The 20,254-nt window shown below is 32.1% G+C and overlaps 1 protein-coding gene across 7 annotated transcripts; it reads right to left on the reverse strand.

The window, feature by feature from the left end:
* Positions 1-9,760: 9,760 nt before the first annotated feature.
* LOC18596342 (Protein kinase superfamily protein) lies at positions 9,761-19,454 on the reverse strand. 7 transcript variants are annotated; one of them, XM_007024752.3, is made up of 24 exons: positions 19,339-19,454; positions 19,039-19,111; positions 18,831-18,870; positions 18,415-18,595; positions 17,256-17,510; positions 16,809-16,933; positions 16,501-16,545; positions 16,331-16,412; positions 16,169-16,237; positions 15,910-16,080; positions 15,737-15,802; positions 15,138-15,206; positions 14,924-15,043; positions 14,703-14,773; positions 14,201-14,437; positions 12,511-12,620; positions 12,273-12,370; positions 12,140-12,196; positions 11,406-11,531; positions 11,273-11,321; positions 11,118-11,179; positions 10,267-10,328; positions 10,135-10,186; positions 9,761-10,052 (listed from the first exon to the last, which is right to left on the reverse strand). In XM_007024752.3, the coding sequence occupies exons 4-24, from the start codon at positions 18,571-18,573 to the stop codon at positions 10,047-10,049; spliced, it is 2,091 nt and encodes a 696-aa protein (XP_007024814.3). In that variant the 5' UTR covers positions 18,574-18,595; positions 18,831-18,870; positions 19,039-19,111; positions 19,339-19,454; the 3' UTR covers positions 9,761-10,046. The 7 variants fall into 7 exon arrangements, with proteins under 7 accessions (XP_007024814.3, XP_017978613.2, XP_017978618.2 ...); XM_018123124.2 differs by lacking the exon at positions 19,339-19,454 and adding an exon at positions 19,223-19,273; XM_018123129.2 differs by lacking the exons at positions 18,831-18,870; positions 19,339-19,454 and adding an exon at positions 19,223-19,255.
* Positions 19,455-20,254: the final 800 nt, after the last annotated feature.

Raw genomic sequence — 20,254 nt, forward strand, 5'->3', positions numbered from 1 at the left:
CAACATTTAATCAATAATTAGTACTTTTTCCTCTCTTTTTTTTTTTCTTAATTATTTGCTGAAAAAAAGGTACGGACATTTCTAATTCTAAATTTGAAATTGCAATATGTTATTATATTCAACTTGCCATTGCCCCCTATCAGCATAATTTCAACCCAAAGAACACGCCCTAAAATTCTCTGCCAAAGTGTGATGGATACTCCAAAGACTCCAACTCTATAGGTAAACGCCAGCCGGCGGCTATCACCATCTCGCACAACACCATCTGCTGCAGCAGGGCCAGAAAAACCTACTGCACTGCCTTCGACACTCATCTTCACAAACCCCTTGTCCGGTCTGTTCCAGCCGATTTAAAATTCCTTTTTAAACGAGTTGAGGTTTTATGCAGAGCCATAAAGGCTTCGTGCGCGCAATAAGTGAAGAAGTTTACTGGTGTCTTTCTGCCAGACTGGTTCTCATTGGATAACATCCAGGCTATATCAAGAAGTTTTAATAGATGGTACACATTAACTTGTATGTTGGGCTGCATGCGCACTAATTAAACAGTGAAGTTTATTAAATCTGTCTTTTGTTTTGAGCGTTGAGATTAATTCGGAGAATTTTCTCAAGACTTTAAATCAACGAGCTAGTAAGCTAGAATTAGTATCAACAAGCTTGTAAGCTAGACTTTTGTATAAAATCTGTTAGAACAGCTCAAAGTTCGAGTTCAAATCCTCAACCCCCATTTCTTACCTCATCTCGTACCCCAGCTCATAAAATGTCATGTATCTATTTTTTTTTATTTCTAATTAATACATATTTGGTTTTAATATTTTTTCCTTTTTTTTCTTTCTCATATTTCCTCTTTCTCTCCCACAAAAGGATTACTGGTTTAATTTTTTTTCCTTCCTTTCTCTCTCATCTTTTTTGTCTCTCTTAAAAAAAAAAGTTGTTAATGCAATAACTTGCTTGACTAAAATATACATATCAGGCAGCTTAAAGGAATACTCGGTAAATACTCCAACATAACCTTGCTCTATTAAGCCACGTCTGAATTCAACAAAATTCAAAACTGGTTATTAAAAGGAGATCAAAACCCTTTATTCATAGTAAAGCGCTGCACTTACATATCGATAGACTTAAAACAAAGATAGAAACAGAAACAGAAACCTCACATTACACTTTATTTAAAACTAATTATTAATACAAATTCAAGGTCAAAAGTGTTAGAAAATAGTATATTTCATAAGAGTCAAACATCTCACATTATCAAGATATAAAAGAGATGAATGCCTTATATATGAAAACATATTATGAGCTTGTTGCAAGTAAAGAAAAATGAGTGGGCTCGCACTCACATAAGATTGAGTTAGACCTTGAGAAATTTTAGATTTTTTCTCCCTGTGCGTGAATATATACGTGGGCTAGACCCAATTGAATTTTTGTACCTTAACTTTAATTTTTTAACCTTTTTCAGCTTGTTGTACCTTGGCTTTAATTTTTTACCTTTTTCAACTTTTCATTGAATCAGACTCAAACTTTACTATGCTTGGTCTCCTAGTTTTGCTTCAACATCTATTTAACTAAGTACTCTACCATGCTGATGACTCTCCTAATTTTGCTACAACGTATACTTGACTAAGTATATATGCTGACCAAGTTTTTCTCTAACTCCTTAAGGCTTTTTCTTAACTCGCTGATTTGGTGCAATGTTCATCTTATTTGATGCAACGTTCACTTCATTCCCTGCCTATAAATACAACCTTCCTACCTCACTCACACCACACCAAAGCCTCTCATCTTCTCTTAAGTCTTCTCTGCTTATTTTTTGCTTCCTTTTTTTCCTAGTTGGATTTTTTCTTTCTGCTGTTCTTGAAATCCCTTACTAGTTTGTGCAACTATAAGGAAAGGTCTGTTGAATCTTGGAGAATAACTGTTACAGTCCTTTTGCACCAAGTTTTATACTCCGAAAGGGTGAAAATTATCCTTAAGGACAGTGATACCACGCCTCAAACTTCCTAATGTTCTTACTTGCTTTATTTTATTTTCATTTGTTTTCCAATTTTTCTAACAATCTTAAGGATCATGGATTCTCACATTGATAATGTTGCTGCCACTATTCCTACTGCTTCCTTTATCCCTACTGCCACCACCATTGTTAATAGTTAAATTTTTAACCTTTTTCAGGTTTTCATTAAATCAAACTTAAACTCTACTATGCTTGGCCTCCTGGTTTTGCTCCAACGTTTATCTAAGTACTTTACCATGCTGATGACTCTCCTAATTTTGCTACAACGTATACCGACTAAGTATATATACTGACTAGGTTTTTCTCTACCTCATTGAGGCTTTTTCGCAACTCTCTGATTTGGTGCAACGTTCACTTCATTCCATACCTATAAATACAACCTCCATACCTCACTCACACCACACCAAAGCCTTTAATTTTCTCTTAAGTCTTCTTTGCTTATTTTCTGCTTCCTTCCTTCCTAGCTAGGTTTTTTGTTCTTGCTATCCCTTACAAGTTTATGCAAACTATAAGGAAAGGGTTTGTTAAATCTTGGAGGATAACCGCTACAGTCTTTTTGTACTGAATTTTATACTTCAAAATGGCAAAAATTATCCTTAAGGACAATTATACCACATCTCAGACTTCTTAGTGTTCTTACTTGCTTTATTTTATTCTCATTTGTTTCCCAATTTTTCTAACATAAAGCCTTTTAAACTATATTCATGGACCATTACCATACCTGGATCCAAGAACATAGCTATCTCTAGTCCCAAAGGGTGCATCTTCAAGACCCGACCCGGTATCAAACATCTCATATGCAGTGACTAGAGGAGGCAGTGCATTAGTTTAAACCAATGCAAATTCGGCTGATCCATGACCCGACTCGGACCTGTTCCCATAGCCAGAACCAGTATCATCCCCACCAGTTGAAATCATTGTTATGAATGGGTTATATGAGACTATTTGATGTTGTGATGAATTCTTGGGCATTTATCCTTATTTATAGGTAAAGTCTCTCGCGAGCCTTTGCGCTTAAGTTGCTTGCCTTATGATTGAAAAGAGAGTTATGGATGTGGATTAGCTTTAATAAAAGCGGAATGGCCAAGGTTCAAACAATCCACTAGTATCACAATCATTTGTTACGGTGACAGAAACAAAAATTTATCATCATAATCATGCTTTCGTTTAAATTCAATAATAGATTTCAAGTTTAAATCTTCTTTTTTATGATAAAAGATATTAATTGTTAAAATTTATAAACTTGTAAATAACATTTTATCATAATAGTCATCAAGCTTTTTTTTTTATTTATACATAGATAGTCATTGAGCTGTACCATAACATAAATAAAGCTTACAATATTAGAATCATAAAGTAAAATAATTAAGTTAATTAACTACTTGACACAGATTTAAAGAAGAAAAAAAATTCATAATTGGACATACACATTAATTCAATAAAAAAACTCCAAATTGACATTCAAATTTATATTTCAACCAATTTGATTACTTTAAACATTTAGTTATATTGAAATGTAAATAATAAAAAAAATTCTACCAAAAAATAATTCAAAATTTAAAGTTTGAAAATTTTCCAATTTTAAGACAATTTGAAATTTAACTAAAAAAAATTGATTGATTTGTAATACTATCTTCTTCTTTCAACATCATAAAGGAGCAATCATCATTGTTTCCCACTATATCTTAACATCTCAATCTCTCAATTTGACGATGTTTCAAAAAAAATAACATGAAAGTTTAAGTAATAAGTAGAGCAGAAAGAAGGCTGCATTCTTCATGCTATCTTTCCACCCTCCTTACATGACTAAAATTTGAAGATATGACTTTGAAATTTTCATTTGTCTCTCCCTCCGTTTTAATATGTTCAATATTTTATTTATTTAATTAAAATCATGATAAAGTGGTTTTTGATAAAGTTACGATGAAGTTTTAATCATCACAGTATGTATTAGATTCATGGAAAACTTATTAGAATTTTTTAAAAAAAAACTCGATAATAATATTTTGTTGTATTATTTTCTGAATACTCACAAATGATATAAAAATAGTATATTCTTTTATATGCATAACTAGCCTACAAAGCTGGCAATTGGTATCACGTGCTAGGTCTTGCATTGTTGCACTAAATCGTCATTGATTGTGTATTAGACCCACATAAACAGCCATGATTCGACTTGGTGGATGTCTAAAGACAGCTCACTAATTGCTTGGGAATGTTGGCTTTCAATAAAATCATGCTCCAATGATCAAATTGGCCAATAATATCCAAAATTATGGCTAAAAACAGGGGCGGAGGGTAAGGGCCCCCTCAAGATTTTTAAAAATATTTATTTATTTTATATATTTCTTTAATGGTCTCTTTAAAATTTTAAAATTTTTTCATTTATTATATATTTTTTAATGGGTCTCCTCAAAATAATTTTTACTTAATAATTAAATACATAATAATAAAATAACTCAACAAACCTACTTAAATTTACCTTAATTTAAGTTTCTCTACACCTCTTTCTCTTTCTCTCTCTTTCTTTTTCTTTTTCTCCTCTTTGGTATCCTTTTATTGTTATTTTATATTTTTTTCTTATAACTCACCATTAAAATACACTTCATTCTTCAAAAGATATTTATGAGCTTGTAAGCTTAAACAATAAAGGATAGGGAACACTCACTACCATTGTATGAAATTAAGAGGAAGTAAAGTTTTATTTATCTTCTTTGTTCTATTTATATTATGTAATTATTTATATATTTAACCATTCTGTGAAATCTTGTATTTTGTATTCAACTATTTATACTTTATGCATTATAGTTTTATATTTAGTATTTCAAGTTTAAATAGAAATAAAAGAAGAATATTAGATGTTGACTACTTTTTTTTTAGGTTTAATTAAAGTATAAGTAAGTTGAAAATAATTGACAAATTTCTTAAAAGAAAAGAGGTAAATCGTTCAAATGATTCACCTATATTTAAGCCACTAAGCCTCAATACTTCAACTCATGAATAAGAACAGTGTGAATCAAAACGTCTAAGGCTCAATCTTGAAAAAATGGATGCTTTTCATGTAAAGTCTAATCCTAAATTACAACCAATGATATGAGAATTTCCTATCAATCAAAGGGATAAAATAAGTCGTACTTATCTCAAACATGAGCCATGTCAACCCATTCTTAAGACATATCTTTTTTCAGATGATGATCATCCTCGTTGTTTTCAAGCTTTTTAGTTTGAATTATATCTTTCTTGGTTGAAGTATTCTTGTGACAAAGATGTTGTATTTTGTTTACCATGTTATCTTATTGGTAAAAACACCTCAAATTGTCCAAGTTCAAATGCATTTATTGAAAAGGCTTTTAAAGTTGGAAAAAAGTAAATAATGGAGAAAATTGTCCACTTTTGAATCATGTTGGGAAAAATCCAAATTCCCTACATAATATTGCTGTAAAATCTTATGAGGATTTATTAAAAAAGTCTTAACATATTAATAAGCTTATCAAAGGACAAACATCAGAAGAGATATTGAATAATCGGCTTAAACTAAAAGCTTTCATAGATTGTGTTAGATGGTTAACTTTTCAAGCTTGTGCATTTAGAGGTCATGATGAAAGTCCATCCTCAAAAAATAAAGAAAATTTCTTTGAAATGCTAAAATTATTAAGATCTTACAATGATAAAGTTCATAAACTTGTCTTTGAAAATGCTCCACAAGTTATTAAGTATACATCCAATGATGTTCAAATAGATATTTTGCATATTTTGGCTAATATGGTGAGAAATTCAATTATAGAGGAGGTGTGTCATGAGCCAACCTTGTACAGGGCGATGGCGGGATAGAATGACATAGGAGATTAAGTCTTTTACACCCACAAGGGAATTGTCCCCATTTCAAACATTGTAATAGCATTTGGCGACAGTTTTAGAAATACTTGTTAAATCTTTAAAGGAAAGACCATATCAAACATTATAATAGCTATTAGTAAAATACTTGTAAATCCTTGTAAACTCTTCATAAAGGGTGAACAGTCAACGAATTGTTAGGTTGTCTCACTGGTAAAGATATATTTATAGCGAATCATCTAGGACTACCCCTATTGGCATGTCTTGATCTTTTTGTACTCTTTTTCATATTAATAAAATATTTTTCTTTATGTGGCTCAAATGGTTGGGTCTATGGCATTCAGTATGCCATATGATTTTGATGTGGGTTACCTTTAATCTAATTTGTAACTATTGTTAATGTTTGTTTAGATATAGACAAGTTATTGGTTAGCTTGCATGAAAGCGTTTACTTAAGCGCTGCACGAACTATCACATATTTAAGCAAATGAGCATAGTTCGTGATAAAGTGGAAAATGTTAAATTTTGTATCATTATTGATGAAGCTCAAGATGAGTCTAAACAAGAGCAAATGGCTATTATTTTGAGATTTGTTGATGGTGAAGGCTTTGTTCAAGAACGTTTCTTTGATCTTGTACATGTTAGTAATACTAGTACAATGACTTTGAAAAAAGAGTTACTATCTGTTCTTTCTCGTCATAACCTTCAAGTTGAAAGTATTCGAGATTAAAGATATGACGGTGCTAGTAACATGTGTGGTGAATGGAATGGTTTATAAGCTTTGGTAATTAACAATTATCCATATGCATATTATGTGCATTGTTATGCTCACAGATTACAATTAGCATTGGTTGCAGCATCTAAAGAAATAGTTCATATTCATGAATTTTTTATACAGTTAACTTTTATTGTAAATATTATTAATACTTCTTCTAAAAGGCATGACCAATTACAAGTTGCTTACGCAATGACATTAAAAAATATGATTGCTAGTGATGAACTTGAAACCAGTAAAGGAGCAAATCAAATGGGAACTTTACAAAAAGCTAGAGATATTCAATAGAGCTCACACATTCATTTTATTTGTAGCTTGATGAGAATGTTTGATGTAACCTACACTGTAATTGAAAATATTATTGACGAAAGGACCAATTATTCACAAAGAGGTGATGTTTTTACTGTTTGTAAAATATTAGCATCATTTGAATTTATTTTCATATTACACTTGATGTATGAGATCATGGGAATCACCAACATTCTATGTCAAACATTACAATTATGCTCTCAAGATATTTTAAATGCAATTCATCTTGTTTTTACTACAAAATCATTCCTTCAAAAGTTAAGAGATGATAGGTGATATAATTTGCTTGAGAATGTAAATTTTTTTTTGTCAAAAACATGAGATAGAAATTCCTGATATGAATGGACGATATATCTTGGGAAAAGGCAATCTCGTTAACCAAATGTAACTGTAGAATATCATTATCGAGTTGATGTATTCTTAGTGACAGTAGATTATCAGTTACAAGAATTGAATTTGAAATTTCATGAGCAAATTGTGAAAGTTTTAACTTTAAACTTTGCTTTGGATCCTAATAACAATTAGGGATGTCAACGGGTCGAGTACTTTATAATTTCGAGGTACCCGAACCCTAACCCTATTAAAAATTAACTACCCTAATCCTATTAACTACCCGAATAATTTAAAAATTACTATCTTAAACCTAACCCTAATACATTCCTACTACCCTATAATTACTCTAACCCGTTTAAATACCCGATTAAATAAAAAAATTATTAAAATCTTCTTCATGGGTACTCAATTAGCCAATTAACTTTTCTAATCGCATAACTTCTCTTTAGATTTATATGTTATAAGTTTATATAAACAAAGGTATATATACTATAATTAATAAATTTATGAGTTATAATTTTTGCAATGTTAATACAAAATAAAAAGTAAATATATTTATATTTAAAGTACATATATATATAAATATATACACACACACACACGCATACATAAAAAATATTTTAATATATAAAATAGTAATTATATTTCTTATAAATTAACACAATATATAAACTATATATATTAAAAGACATTATAAGTTAATTAATAATAATAGTTTCATGAATTAATTTAATTAATTATAAAGATTTGTTCTTAATTTCATGAAATTAAAAAAAAACATTTAGGTTCTAAAACTATTCTAATCTCAAAAGCTTTCTTTAAGTATATATATTATAAGATTATATAAATAATGATATATATTATAATTAATCATTTTATAAGTCATAATTTTTGTAATGTTAACACAAAATAAAAAGTAAATATATGTATATTAAAAGTACATATATAATAGTAATTATATTCCTTTATAATATGATATAATATTCAAATTATTTAAACATAATTAAAAATCTAATAATTTTTTAATTTAAATATATTAATGTCATCATATTAATAATTAAAGTAACCATACTTTTCATATATTTGTTAGTTTTTAACAAAAAAAATTGCTTGTAAAGTTGATAGAAATTGTAAATTTTTAATTTAATTATTAAAATAATAATAAAAATATTTATAAATATTAATCGGGTTCGGGTAACGGGTACCCAATGGGTGGTACCTGAACCCGATTCGGGTAGTGAAATCATTACCCGAGCCCTACCCGAACCCTTTTATAGAGTACCCTAACCCGGTGTAATCGGGTAGGGTACTCGTTGACATCCCTAATAACAATTACAAATCATTCAACATTGATGATATCTGCAAGTTAACATAGAGTTTTTATTCTCAGGATTTCATAAAAAAAGAAAAACTTATTTTGAGGTTACAATTGAGGCATTACGAACTTGATATACCTTCATTACTAAGGTTTTGAAATTATTAAAACACTTTCTAAATTGTGCCATACATTAACAGAAACAAGAAAGTCAAGAAATTACTAATTGATTAATAGATTAATTAGCATTGTTTTGATTTTTTCAATTTTTACAGCAACTACAGAGAGAGCGTTTTCAGCAATGAAAATTGTGAAAACAAAACTTCGAAATAAAATGGATGATAAGTTTCTTGTAGATAATTTAGTTGTTTATATTGAGAAAGATATTGCTAGTATTTTCAATGCAGAGTCAATAATCGTTGAATTTGAATTCAAAAAACATCGTCGAGTACAACTTTCTTAAATAACTATTATAAATTCTTTTTATTCTTTTTTATTAACATGTTATATAAAATTATTATCTATTATGAATATTTTGATTGTTAATTAAGTTGAACGTATTAATTTTAAAAATTTTTAATTTTTAATTTTTTTCATCTTTAATTCTCACAAAAATTGACTTACACCATCCACCGACTAAAAATGTCTTTTTTCTATCAATTTTATAATATCGATCATTAGACTTTCTTTGGAATTTCATGAAAGCTTTGTCCCTGGACAATCAGATTACTCAAAAAGTTGCGCCCATTATTTTTGCTTTCTAAAGGTCTACAGTACTGATTGAAATATTTGAAGTATATAGATGGACCCTTTGCATTTGTGGACAGAAAGATTTTCCCTCTAGATTTGCAACACCCCGACCTAGGAAAATATTAGGATTTATCGGCACCTTTTAGACATCGTGCTTCCTGAGCTGAATTCATCAATTTCCTTTCATTTCACTCTCTTTTCCTTCTTTTCTACCAAAACACAACGGACTGTTGGATAACTAAAGGCATGGCCATTCAGACACCTTTATTCTTAGTCTGGCAATCACAACAGTAACTAGATGAGCCCTAGTGTTGGGCTTCTGTTTAGAAAACATCAGCTCAAAAGCTCTATGCAAAACAATAATTAAAAAAAACACACACACACAAAGGAACACGATGGTACCACATCATTTACGAGTTAGAAAATATCTCTAAAATTAAGGTTATAAAGCTATATTTAGTATTTACTACTTGTATGCAGATCAAGAAAGGAAAGTGTAAGAGTACATGTACAAAAAGTTGGGGGCATAGTAGTAAAATTTCTTTTCGGCTAATACAAAGTGAAACGACCTATTTATATGATGCAAAGAATATCGAGCTACCAATAGTTTAATGTTATCTCTTTGGTCATTTTGTTTCTTTCTTCTCTTTTTAGCTTTTGTTACAATCATATGACTTAAGAAATAGGCTTTTCTTCCATCACAGCTCCAGCTGGAAATAAATTTACACCTGAAATTGGATGGTTAGAATCGGCAGCTATGGTTGAAAAAAGAGAAGGGAAACAGCTAAGCAAAGTATTTCAGAAACTAACCTGAGCATTCTCTGTTTTATACTTTTGCAGTTCTTCTTGGGCACAAATGAGCCTACATTTAGCAAACCAAGATTTCAATTTGATATGGTAAAAGATGCAGAAAAAAAATCGATGCACATGACATGGAAATACCTCCACTGTAACTCAGTAATTTCATGAAGTAACTCCCTCTCCCTATCATGAGCTGCTTCCAACTGGAATTCAAGAAATATGTTTCCTCAGTAAAATTATGTGAGATAAAGTACCAAATTCAGGATCGATCATTCAAGCTTTAAGTCATGCAGTTTCATGAGGGGGTTGAAAATGATGTAAGATAAGGTTGAAGCATTATAGCATAATGATGACAGCCAACCCCACCAACCACTGCTGAGGGAAAAATGGGAAAGAAAATAATGGCAGAAAAGAATAGAAAGGGCAGAGTCAGAAAAAAACTGCAAAATGATCAATGTTGTGTATAGGTACTTATCGCATTTTCTTTAACTAAAAAAAAAAACTACTATCATATCACTTCAACAGATGACAACGCTAACAGGTAAAAATGCTCCTTCTATTAAACTCTTCAAAGGAACTTAAACAGAAATGGGAATCCTTCACTATAGAACTTTTTAGAGTAAGTTCAACCTGTTGAACAGGTCAGTTTCTGGTGCTTGTCCCCACCAAAAGAAAAAAATAAAGGAAAGAAAGGAAGATAGAAAAACACACACACTCACATTTCAGGTAGAATTTGGCTCAACATTGATATTGACCTTCAAATTCCACTATCACTGAACTATTATTCAGTTCCATTTTTATTTTATATTGCTTAAGTTGTCAAGAACTTGGCTAACTCATCTGCCACTTATCCCAACTAAAGATCTCACACATGAATGTCCAGAGCACATGTTTTAATTAATGAAGTGCATAATCACAAATTTTGATGGTACTACAATATTTTTGAAGACTATCTTGGTAGACTTTTACTGAGAGAGCCCTATATGACTTACCAAAGATTTCTCTGTGACAGCCACATTAGCAGGTGTGCATACTCCCTCAAATGCACGGTTAACTAAGTAATGCAGAAAAAAAACGTAAGATCATCTCATTTGAATTTATGAAAGAGAGGAGTAGGTGTATTTTTCAGAAGCATTAATTTTAGCACCTGTAGAGTCAACGGCAGAGATGTGCTTAATCAGATTGAGAATATTCTCCTGTTGACAAAAATGTGGCAAGTAGAGAGACATTAGTTGACAGCTATAAAGTAATAATGCCAAAAATATATGGCTAACCTATACCCTTTGGAGAATATTTGTCTGCAAAACGGACTGCAACAGCGGGAAAAGATGATGGGCAGCAAGAGTTGAGGATGCAGCATCAGATGGTGGTGGTGCTAGTGAAACTACAGGATGTGGGGTGAGCACCTACATAACCCATAACTTTTACATCACATAACATATAAGAAATAAAATAAGGGTACATATATGCTACTTTCTCCAGGCATATGAGGCATTCGTTGTCTACTTACAATGATTGAAAAGGTATATACCCTTCCAAGATCAATATCCTAACTTGGTTTTCTATTTCTAAGATGACTAGTTTCTGCTTAGATAATACTTATATGAAGTCAAAGTAGTTCTCAATTAAACAGATACAACAATATTTATATTATAAGGATGCAAAAAATGCCTACCATGATAACTATGCCAAAAGTTTAAGAAATCCTATCAGGAAATTAATAGTAAGTTAGGCAACTTTGGAGAAAAAGTTTATAATCTCCTTGTTGATGCTTGAATAAGGCACAAGCCACTCAAATAATGGTTCAGTATGGACTCTGAGCCTTTCTGCATGTGACCGGATATCTTCTTTACCATACTTGTCAGATCTACTTATTGTGCTACAAAAGCTTGTAGGCAATGCAAGCCGATCTCTAACAAATCAAGTCAAATACCTAGGTGTGCATTTACCAGAGAACTATAGAAAGGAATGCTACAATTGGGTCTAATTGGCAATTTGGCACACATGTGCTGACCTCCAAAGTACCAACCTGCATGCTGTGACTCTTTTGTAGTATAGGAGCTGGCGCAACCTGAAAAGAGAAGTTGAATTCATATCCATAACGAGGAAAAGAAGGCAACAACCAGACCAGAAAGATCTTAAGTCACCTTTTCCAAATCAACATTCTCAGATGTAACTTTGAAACGTCCCCTTTGCTGAACAACAGGAGGCTTTGCTTTCTCATCAAGATCATCACTATTCACCGCTGCAATAACAGTTCTGTTATGGGGAAAGTATCAACTTGAAAGAGCAGGAGAGCAAAATAATCAAATATCAACCAAATCATGAAAGCCTGGAGACTGTTTATGCACAAGAAAAGTCAGAGAATGAACACTTAACACTTGCCTGATGATTTAGATGCTTTAGAATGAAGGTCTGAAATACTATCCTCCCCTCCTGCAGGCACTGCTGCTCCATTGCCAACAAAAATGTTCTGGGGCTGGTTTTGCTTATCACTGAAAACTTCATAAAATGAGTGCTACAGAAATATAGTACGATAAACTCTATATGTAGATGACAACAAAAACGTAAAAAATTTAATTATAGTTTAATAAGTGAAAATGCAGTGGGAGGGGATGATGGTTTAATCATACGAGTTTAGATCTATGTTTCCCTGATATCTAAAAAGTGCATCTTGTCCAAACATTCTAGCTTTCTGATTCAAGCAACTCAAATCACATTGGCATACATAGATCATAAGATTTGGCTATTATTCTTTCAAATTGGAAATGAAGACTATGTGAGCCCAGCGATAAACTGTAACCAAAGCAAGCTGCCACACTAACCACCTATCAGGAATTGTATTAATCATGCAATGAATGGAGATGCCTGGATCACACCTAAATTAATCAATATTGCTTTTTAGAAGCTAAAATGATTCCTTTATTTCTCATGATAGAGCATATAAAATGATGCCTATTCTGATTTTAAAACCTGATGGCAAACAATTCCCAAGCCATTAACTTGTTGATCATATCCATTTAATTTTTTCTGCCAACTTTCACTTACTAATTGCTTTTTATTAAAGTTTTAGTTTTCCACAGGATGTTTCAATTTTCTTTTGTAGGCAAAGTATACAAAGCAGAATCATTGTTGAAACTCAGAGGTCCCAGATGCACCTGCATTTGTCTAGAGAGTTAATATAGAAGAAAAATAGAAGAAAAAAAAATGTCAAACAAAAGACGTATTGTAGTCCTATAAGATGACATTTTATCAGATTTTTTACATAATATAATCCCTTTAATTTTCCTGTTTAGCTGATTTCAACTTTTTCTGAAAGCTCTTAGAATGATTTATTTGCAATCTAAACAAATACCAATAGTGGCAGATAATCGAACTACTAGATTATGAGTTGACATAACATCTGATACAGACAAGTACTAGTGCTTGAAGTACTGAACATGTCTCATATATTAAGCTGCTCACACAATAGAATACTATTTTATCTAATCCAATATTAGTTTTACTACTTGATTTCATTATAAATAATTTTAGATCTATCAGCATAAGAATTGGTATCAAAACCATCTGAAAAACATTAAAGCTTTTTTTCTGTTATGTGCTGAGTGGCCAGGGAGGTGGTTGAGTTCGGAAAACGACATTAATTATTCTATTTCATCAAAATTTCAATAAACCCCATTTTGCTCTGTTTGAAATTGGAAATAAACTTATTTATTGTTAGGTATAGATCAGTGCAAAGCTCACATGAGTGACAAGTTGTATCATTTTGAGTGGTAATTTCCCCTTTAAGGCATTGATTCCTCACTGTTTTTAGAGTTCAATAAATTGAGAGCTGAGATCCATTTATTCATATACAATAACAATTTCACCACTACCATATAAGCAGAATAGCATACTTAACAAAAAAAAAATGGCAGAATAAATGGTTTATCTCATAGAGGAAACAGACAATCAATGGAGTTCATAGAACAAATCCTTGGTAGAGGAAGTTTACAAAATTACACAAGCAAATTAAGTTGCACTTGTGGTACAACATCAAAGTAAGCAGTGTGATTAAACAAATTGAAAGAATTACCTTTCTCCTTTAATTGGAGGAACAATAGTTTCTGGAATACTGGTGCTTCCTGAAAATGATGTTGTCCTTTGATAAAAAGGCTTGCTCATATTATCAGAAGATTTTCCATTGATCTCCAAAACAGACTTTTCACCCAGATTACTTTCTACATGATCGTCATGATGAGGTGAAATCGCATGATGTTCATGAGAGGGACTAGCAACACTTGAGTCATCATCAGATCTTTCAAATCTAACCCTGGATGATCCAACACAGACATAATTACATTACCTCCACTAAATGAAGCCTTCTCCAAAGTACGAGACCTACTGTGACACTTATGTGGAAAGATAACTATTTAAAATTTAGTTCAGCACAAGCATGACTATAGAATGACTGTCAAATATCTATTTAGAATGCTGTCAAACATCTCATAACCACCTATAATTGGACAGAAGTGATTAAAAATTAAGTAGAGGTAAAATTTAATATAGCATGACTGTCAAATATCTAAATAACATACTTGGCAATATTTATTGTTGGTTCAACAGCAGCAACAGGAGTTGGTTGATTCTGGACCGGATCATTATCTTCCTGTGGATGCTAGACCATCATGAACTACCCAAAAAAGATCTTGGAGAAAAGAAGTAGAAAAGACCAACCACAAGCCATAAAACAACAAAACAAATAAAGACCTCTTTCCCAGTAACGAACCAGCCAAAACAAGGGTATACATTGAAATACCTTGTCTAAAGGTTGGGAAGAGGTTTGACATTCTGATTGCTTATCTTGTCCATCGAGGGTAGACAAAGAACTTGAGCTCCCTCCTTGGTTAGTGTCAGATACGAGATCCTCATCCTGAATCTGATAAAGGGAAAAAAAAAGGCATATGACGAGTTCTACAAGCACTTTAAAAACCCTAAAAAATTTAAAGGGGAAAGGAAAACCATTACTATACCAGGGAAGCCTGAGCTTTCATATCTTCAAGATTGAAATTCCATCCACTGATCCCACGTTTATATTCATTCTGTACATAATTACAAATGCATAGATAAATCATGAACTTGGATCTCGAAAATCCCAGCCAGTAGGCATATTCTTGTATAAGATATTATACCAGCGAGCAAGAATTTAGAACATCGAATCTAGGATAAAATAGAGTAAAACACATATATGTGAAATAATAATTCACAAACTAAATGTGTATTTTCTCATTGCCAATCACAGATTCACGGGTATAATATTGCAGTCCAAATCCACACTCCAGGACTGACTTCAGGTAATTATGAATCTAACAAAAAATTTGAATTCAATAATCATGACGGATTGCCACTGTCAAAAACACAGCTAGTTTTTCAAGGGGGAAATAAAAAAATTTTCTCTTTGAAAGACTATTAATGCATCCATTATACCACCAGATGATATAGCAAGTCTCATAAAGAAAACCCAAATAAAACAAACAAGCAAACAACAAGAATCTAGAAGATGTTGCTGTGAGCAATTGCACAAGGGCCTTATAAAGTCCGCTTTGTTCAGTAAATTTTTTAAAGTTCTAACCTGTGATAGTTCTTCCTTTTCACCATCTGGCATTTTCTTTTGTGCAAGCATATCTTCTTCCTTTCTCTATGTTTCAAAATGATAGCAGTTGTCAGCATAAGATAGAAACCGAAACATTACGAGAGCTTACTGATACAAATTAAGAGACATATGGCTAAAAGTAGCATGCTAACCTTCAATGCCTGGATTCGGTCACCAAGAGCCGGCAATCCATCTAGAAGTGTCCGTGCTATATAATCATTTGACCTTGCTTGCTTAAAAAAAGAATGTTTAAGTAACTTCTTTGCTGAAGGTCTTTTTAAAGGATCTTTCACCAAGCAGCTAGCAATCATTTGCTTGAAAGACTGAAGAGAGAAGAGAAACATAGAATTAACACATCACTTTATCTAATTACTATCAACTACTAAATAAGTTGGATTGGTTAAAGCCAACCTTAGAAAACTTCCTATCTCTTTCATAATCTAGGCCTGGAGGTGCATTTTGCAAGGTCATAAGCAATACCTAAGAACAACAGATATGCTTTAAATCAGTATAATTTTTTGTGTTCAATAGAATATCATAATTGTAGCAAGGCCGGTTACACAAGTTACCCACCTTCATTGGAGGATATTTCGAAAATGGAGCATGCCCATGAGCAAGCTCCAGTGCAGTTATACCAAAAGACCAGATATCAGCCCTGCAGGGATTTTGCCAAATAAACATCAACATGATGCAACCTAAGGAGCATGAACCAGAGATATTCTTTTAGAAAACAATAGACTGACTTGAAGTCATAACCATGCAGCTGCTCCATAACCTCAGGTGCCATCCTGCAAACAATGTAGAGGAAATTAGACCATAGATGATAAGAAGCATTAAACATGCTACTCACACAGAAACATAATAAATCCAGTGTGACATCTTCAAAATTAAGATGCTTTATCAACTGGATTTGGCTGATTCTTCTGAAATCTACATTTCTACAGTTTAAATAAGAAAATACCAAGCCCAAACTAATCAAAAAATTATTTGGCACTCAGGATTGTAAGAACTAGAAACTTAAAGGAATATAGACATAATGATGTAAACATACCAGCAAGGTGTCCCCACAAATGTATTCCTCATGCGTTGCCTATCACCTGAATCAAAAATGCAAGCCGAAACACCAAAGTCTCCCAGCTTGATTGCACCACGTGAATCAATGAGAATATTCCCAGCCTATTAAAACGAACATTGAGGAAGTAAGAACCAAAGTACATTTCATATTCACATAAAAAACAGCTACATGAGCATTAATCCAAATTAACGGAGTTCACAACCCAATAATCAAGATAATCCATTTTTTCCAGTTAGCAACACTAAATAACTAACTCAAATATATATCACAGAAATCAGAACCCGTCTTAGTGAAAATATTATATTCACATACCAAGTTTCAATATGTATGTAAATCTTAACTTCCAAACTTAAACTGCTCAATTCTAGAGAATTAGAGATAAAATAATTATGCAATAAATCATGATGAAGAGCAAGTACTTACTTTAACATCCCGATGTATGTGCCCATGATGATGAAGATACTCTAAACCTTTCAACACTTCACGAAGTACTGTTGCTATAACTACCTCCTCAAAACCATCCGGGTAGGCAGCCTTCAGTATATGAAGACAAGATCCCCCAGCCATGTATGGCATGACAACCCATAGATTATGATCACTGACAAAGGAGCAATGTGATTTAAGAACATTTGGATGGTCAACCAATATCATTGTTTGTGCCTCACGAGAGATGTTATTCTGCAAAAACACATTACAAGAATAATGTCAAAATAACTAGTAATTGTCATTAGCTGAAAAACCAAACAGGAATAAGAAAGCCCTTTAAAGTAAAGGCAGAACTAGTATTGAAGACTTCAGAACAATCAAGTTTGAAGCAAACAAACTCTGACAAACTCAAATTATTGTATGCATTAAAAAATATTTGCACCAGCAATGAGCCCAGGAATATGATGGATCTATGCCTTAAAGTTCCATATAACTTTCAACATATTGATTGAATTTGGGATGACCAAATGCACCAGCATTTACAGCATCTATTAAGGGAGAAGTCCCATTACGACAAGAACATGTAACACTTTAACAATCTACCTATATATGCTCTTCAAGCAGATATTAACAATCTGTATCTACTTAATCAAGAAGAAAATGCCGAGCCAAGCTCAAGTAGGCAATCAAGATTGTCTGAATACAATTGCAGAATGTTAACTAACTGTATGCTGCATTGACCATGAAGATAACAGAACGCACAAACTTCATTAATTTTCAAGTGATCAATTCTATAAAGGGCAAATTAAAATATCAATGTTCCTTTTTCAGAAAATAAAACATCAAATTCTCAATGTATCTCCAATAGAAGATGTGCTGCAATCTACAGAAATCTGACATCAACTCTTAACAATTACAAAAACACAGCAATGGCATCCTTTCTAAGTTCTTCAAGGATAAAGAGGTGGAACCGAAAAGAATCAAAGGTAAAAAGAATTAACAGTAATTTTTTATATTGATCCAGTTCGACATAACATTTAACCCAATTCAGATAACAAATGAGAAAAAACAAAATGCAGTATATGAAGCGGTGAAGATGGACCAAAATTTGAACTAAAAGATAAAACCAATAGCAGAATTAGAATGAAGGAATTACCAGATCACAGTTATCGCGTTCAAAATCAAGAATTTTGATTGCAACAATCTCATTGAAGGGTATACAGACAGCACGGTGCACGGAAGCACTAACACCCTGTCCCACCTCCTCATGCAATGTATAATACTCCGGCCCAATTGGGTACTTCTTCTTCTCCATTATGATTTAGACCTCCCCTTCACTATGAAAGAATCACTATGTATCCTTAATTTTTTCAGAAAATCAAAACACAGCTTTCAATCTTCTTCCAATATTAAAAAACAAAACCTGGCAGCGAATCTCGAAAGGGCATAAATTCAAAGCAAAACCATTATAGACACTAATAATAATAGTAAAAAAAAGTTTGCACCTTATTAGAAGATAACATCCAATGTTGAAAAATAAACGGGGACTAATGGAATCATATCAAAGCTAACCTCAATTCTCCTCAATACCAAGCAAAGGCGGCTCAAGTGTCTAGAAAGAGATCCCAACACGAATCCAACTTTTAATAAAAAATAAAACCAAAACGTAATAATAAAATACCATATAAATACAAGAATGCATATGTATTTGATTTCACATTCATTTATATACCATATAAAACATCCAAAAGCTTCCCGAAAAGAAGAGTCATTTACCAACCTGAAGTCTGTTGAAACCCTTAAAAATGTAGCAGCTCAGAACCCACATCCCATTTTCGAAAATAAAAATTTCTCTGCATAAAGAAACCATAAGAAACAAACATGAGGCGTAAAACTTTGTATCTAAAAATTGAAGCATAGAAAAGAAAATAATAAAAAAAGGGGTTCTTTGAGTAGAAGTTTACAGGAAGAAAATTTTTATTAATATCCATGAAACCAAAAAGTTGAAGGGAATTGATTAATGTGCAATGTATTCACATGAGAGAGAGTGAAAAGAAATCAGAAAGAGAAAGGAAGAGACATTGGTGAGAGGGCTTGTTGTCTTTGCTTTCACGTGAGAGAAAGAGAGATAAAGAAAGACAGCGAGGCTATCGGATCGCCGCTCAAACTGGGAAATAACGTTTGCATGCAGGAATCCCGCCACTTGTGTTTGCTTTCTCTGTCTTTCCTTTCCTAAGTTCTTTTCCTTTTTCGGTTCCTGATGTGATTTTTTTAAAAAATAAAAAATAAAAACAAATAATTAATTAAAATTGTTGTTCATTTATTTAGATTTCTTTTAATTGAACTTTCATTTTTTTCAAAAGAATTAAAAAAGATAACAAATAAAAATAATAAAAATTAGAAATATATAGTAAAAACAAGAAATTTAGAAAAATGTTAAAATTGAAAAATCAAAACAAAAAAAAAGGGCAGTCAAAGTCCAATTTAGAATTAAAGTTTTTAGGCTAAATCAACCTTAATCATAACAAAAAAAAGTGATTAGGTCTCATCCAATGGATTTGTTTTAAATGGTTAGTGCACGGTTCTTAGCATTTGGTGCAGTGCATTTTGGCTAAGCGTTTTTACTTGATAGGATGCCACCGTGCCCCATGTTGACCAAATTTTTTGGTACCATTAATTTGGACCACCTATATACGAGGCCCGTATACGCTGGGAAGAGGGACGAAATGGTTTAAATTTCTTTCCTTGTTAAGGCATTTTAAACCAAGGAAACTGCTAGCCCTTTGATTAAAAAAAAATAAGAAAAATTTATTCACGTTAAAGAGTAAACATGTCTCTAAGTCACGCCTGCAAATCTTTCTTGCTCTGTGCCACTCTCTATCCAATTGGATTTTTTCAAAAAAAAAATATCTATAAAAAATTAAAAATAAATAATAAAAATATTAATTAAGCGGGAATTTAGAAATATATCAAAATGGTTAACATTGGAAAATCAA

Source organism: Theobroma cacao, chromosome 6 (assembly GCF_053813885.1).
Source record: "Theobroma cacao isolate CCN51 chromosome 6, ASM5381388v1, whole genome shotgun sequence".
Lineage (NCBI taxonomy): Eukaryota > Viridiplantae > Streptophyta > Magnoliopsida > Malvales > Malvaceae > Theobroma > Theobroma cacao.

Bases quoted from the DNA above. Each gene is read 5' to 3' on its own strand.
- LOC18596342 (XM_007024752.3), bottom strand. From the start codon at position 18,573: ATGGAGAAGAAGAAGTACCCAATTGGGCCGGAGTATTATACATTGCAT. The intron at 16,238-16,330 runs GTGGGTAACTTG...TGTTGTTCTTAG, and splicing joins CGAAATATCCTCCAATGAAG to GTATTGCTTATGACCTTGCA. The intron at 10,187-10,266 runs GTATTTCCATGT...TGCTAAATGTAG, and splicing joins ATTACTGAGTTACAGTGGAG to GCTCATTTGTGCCCAAGAAG.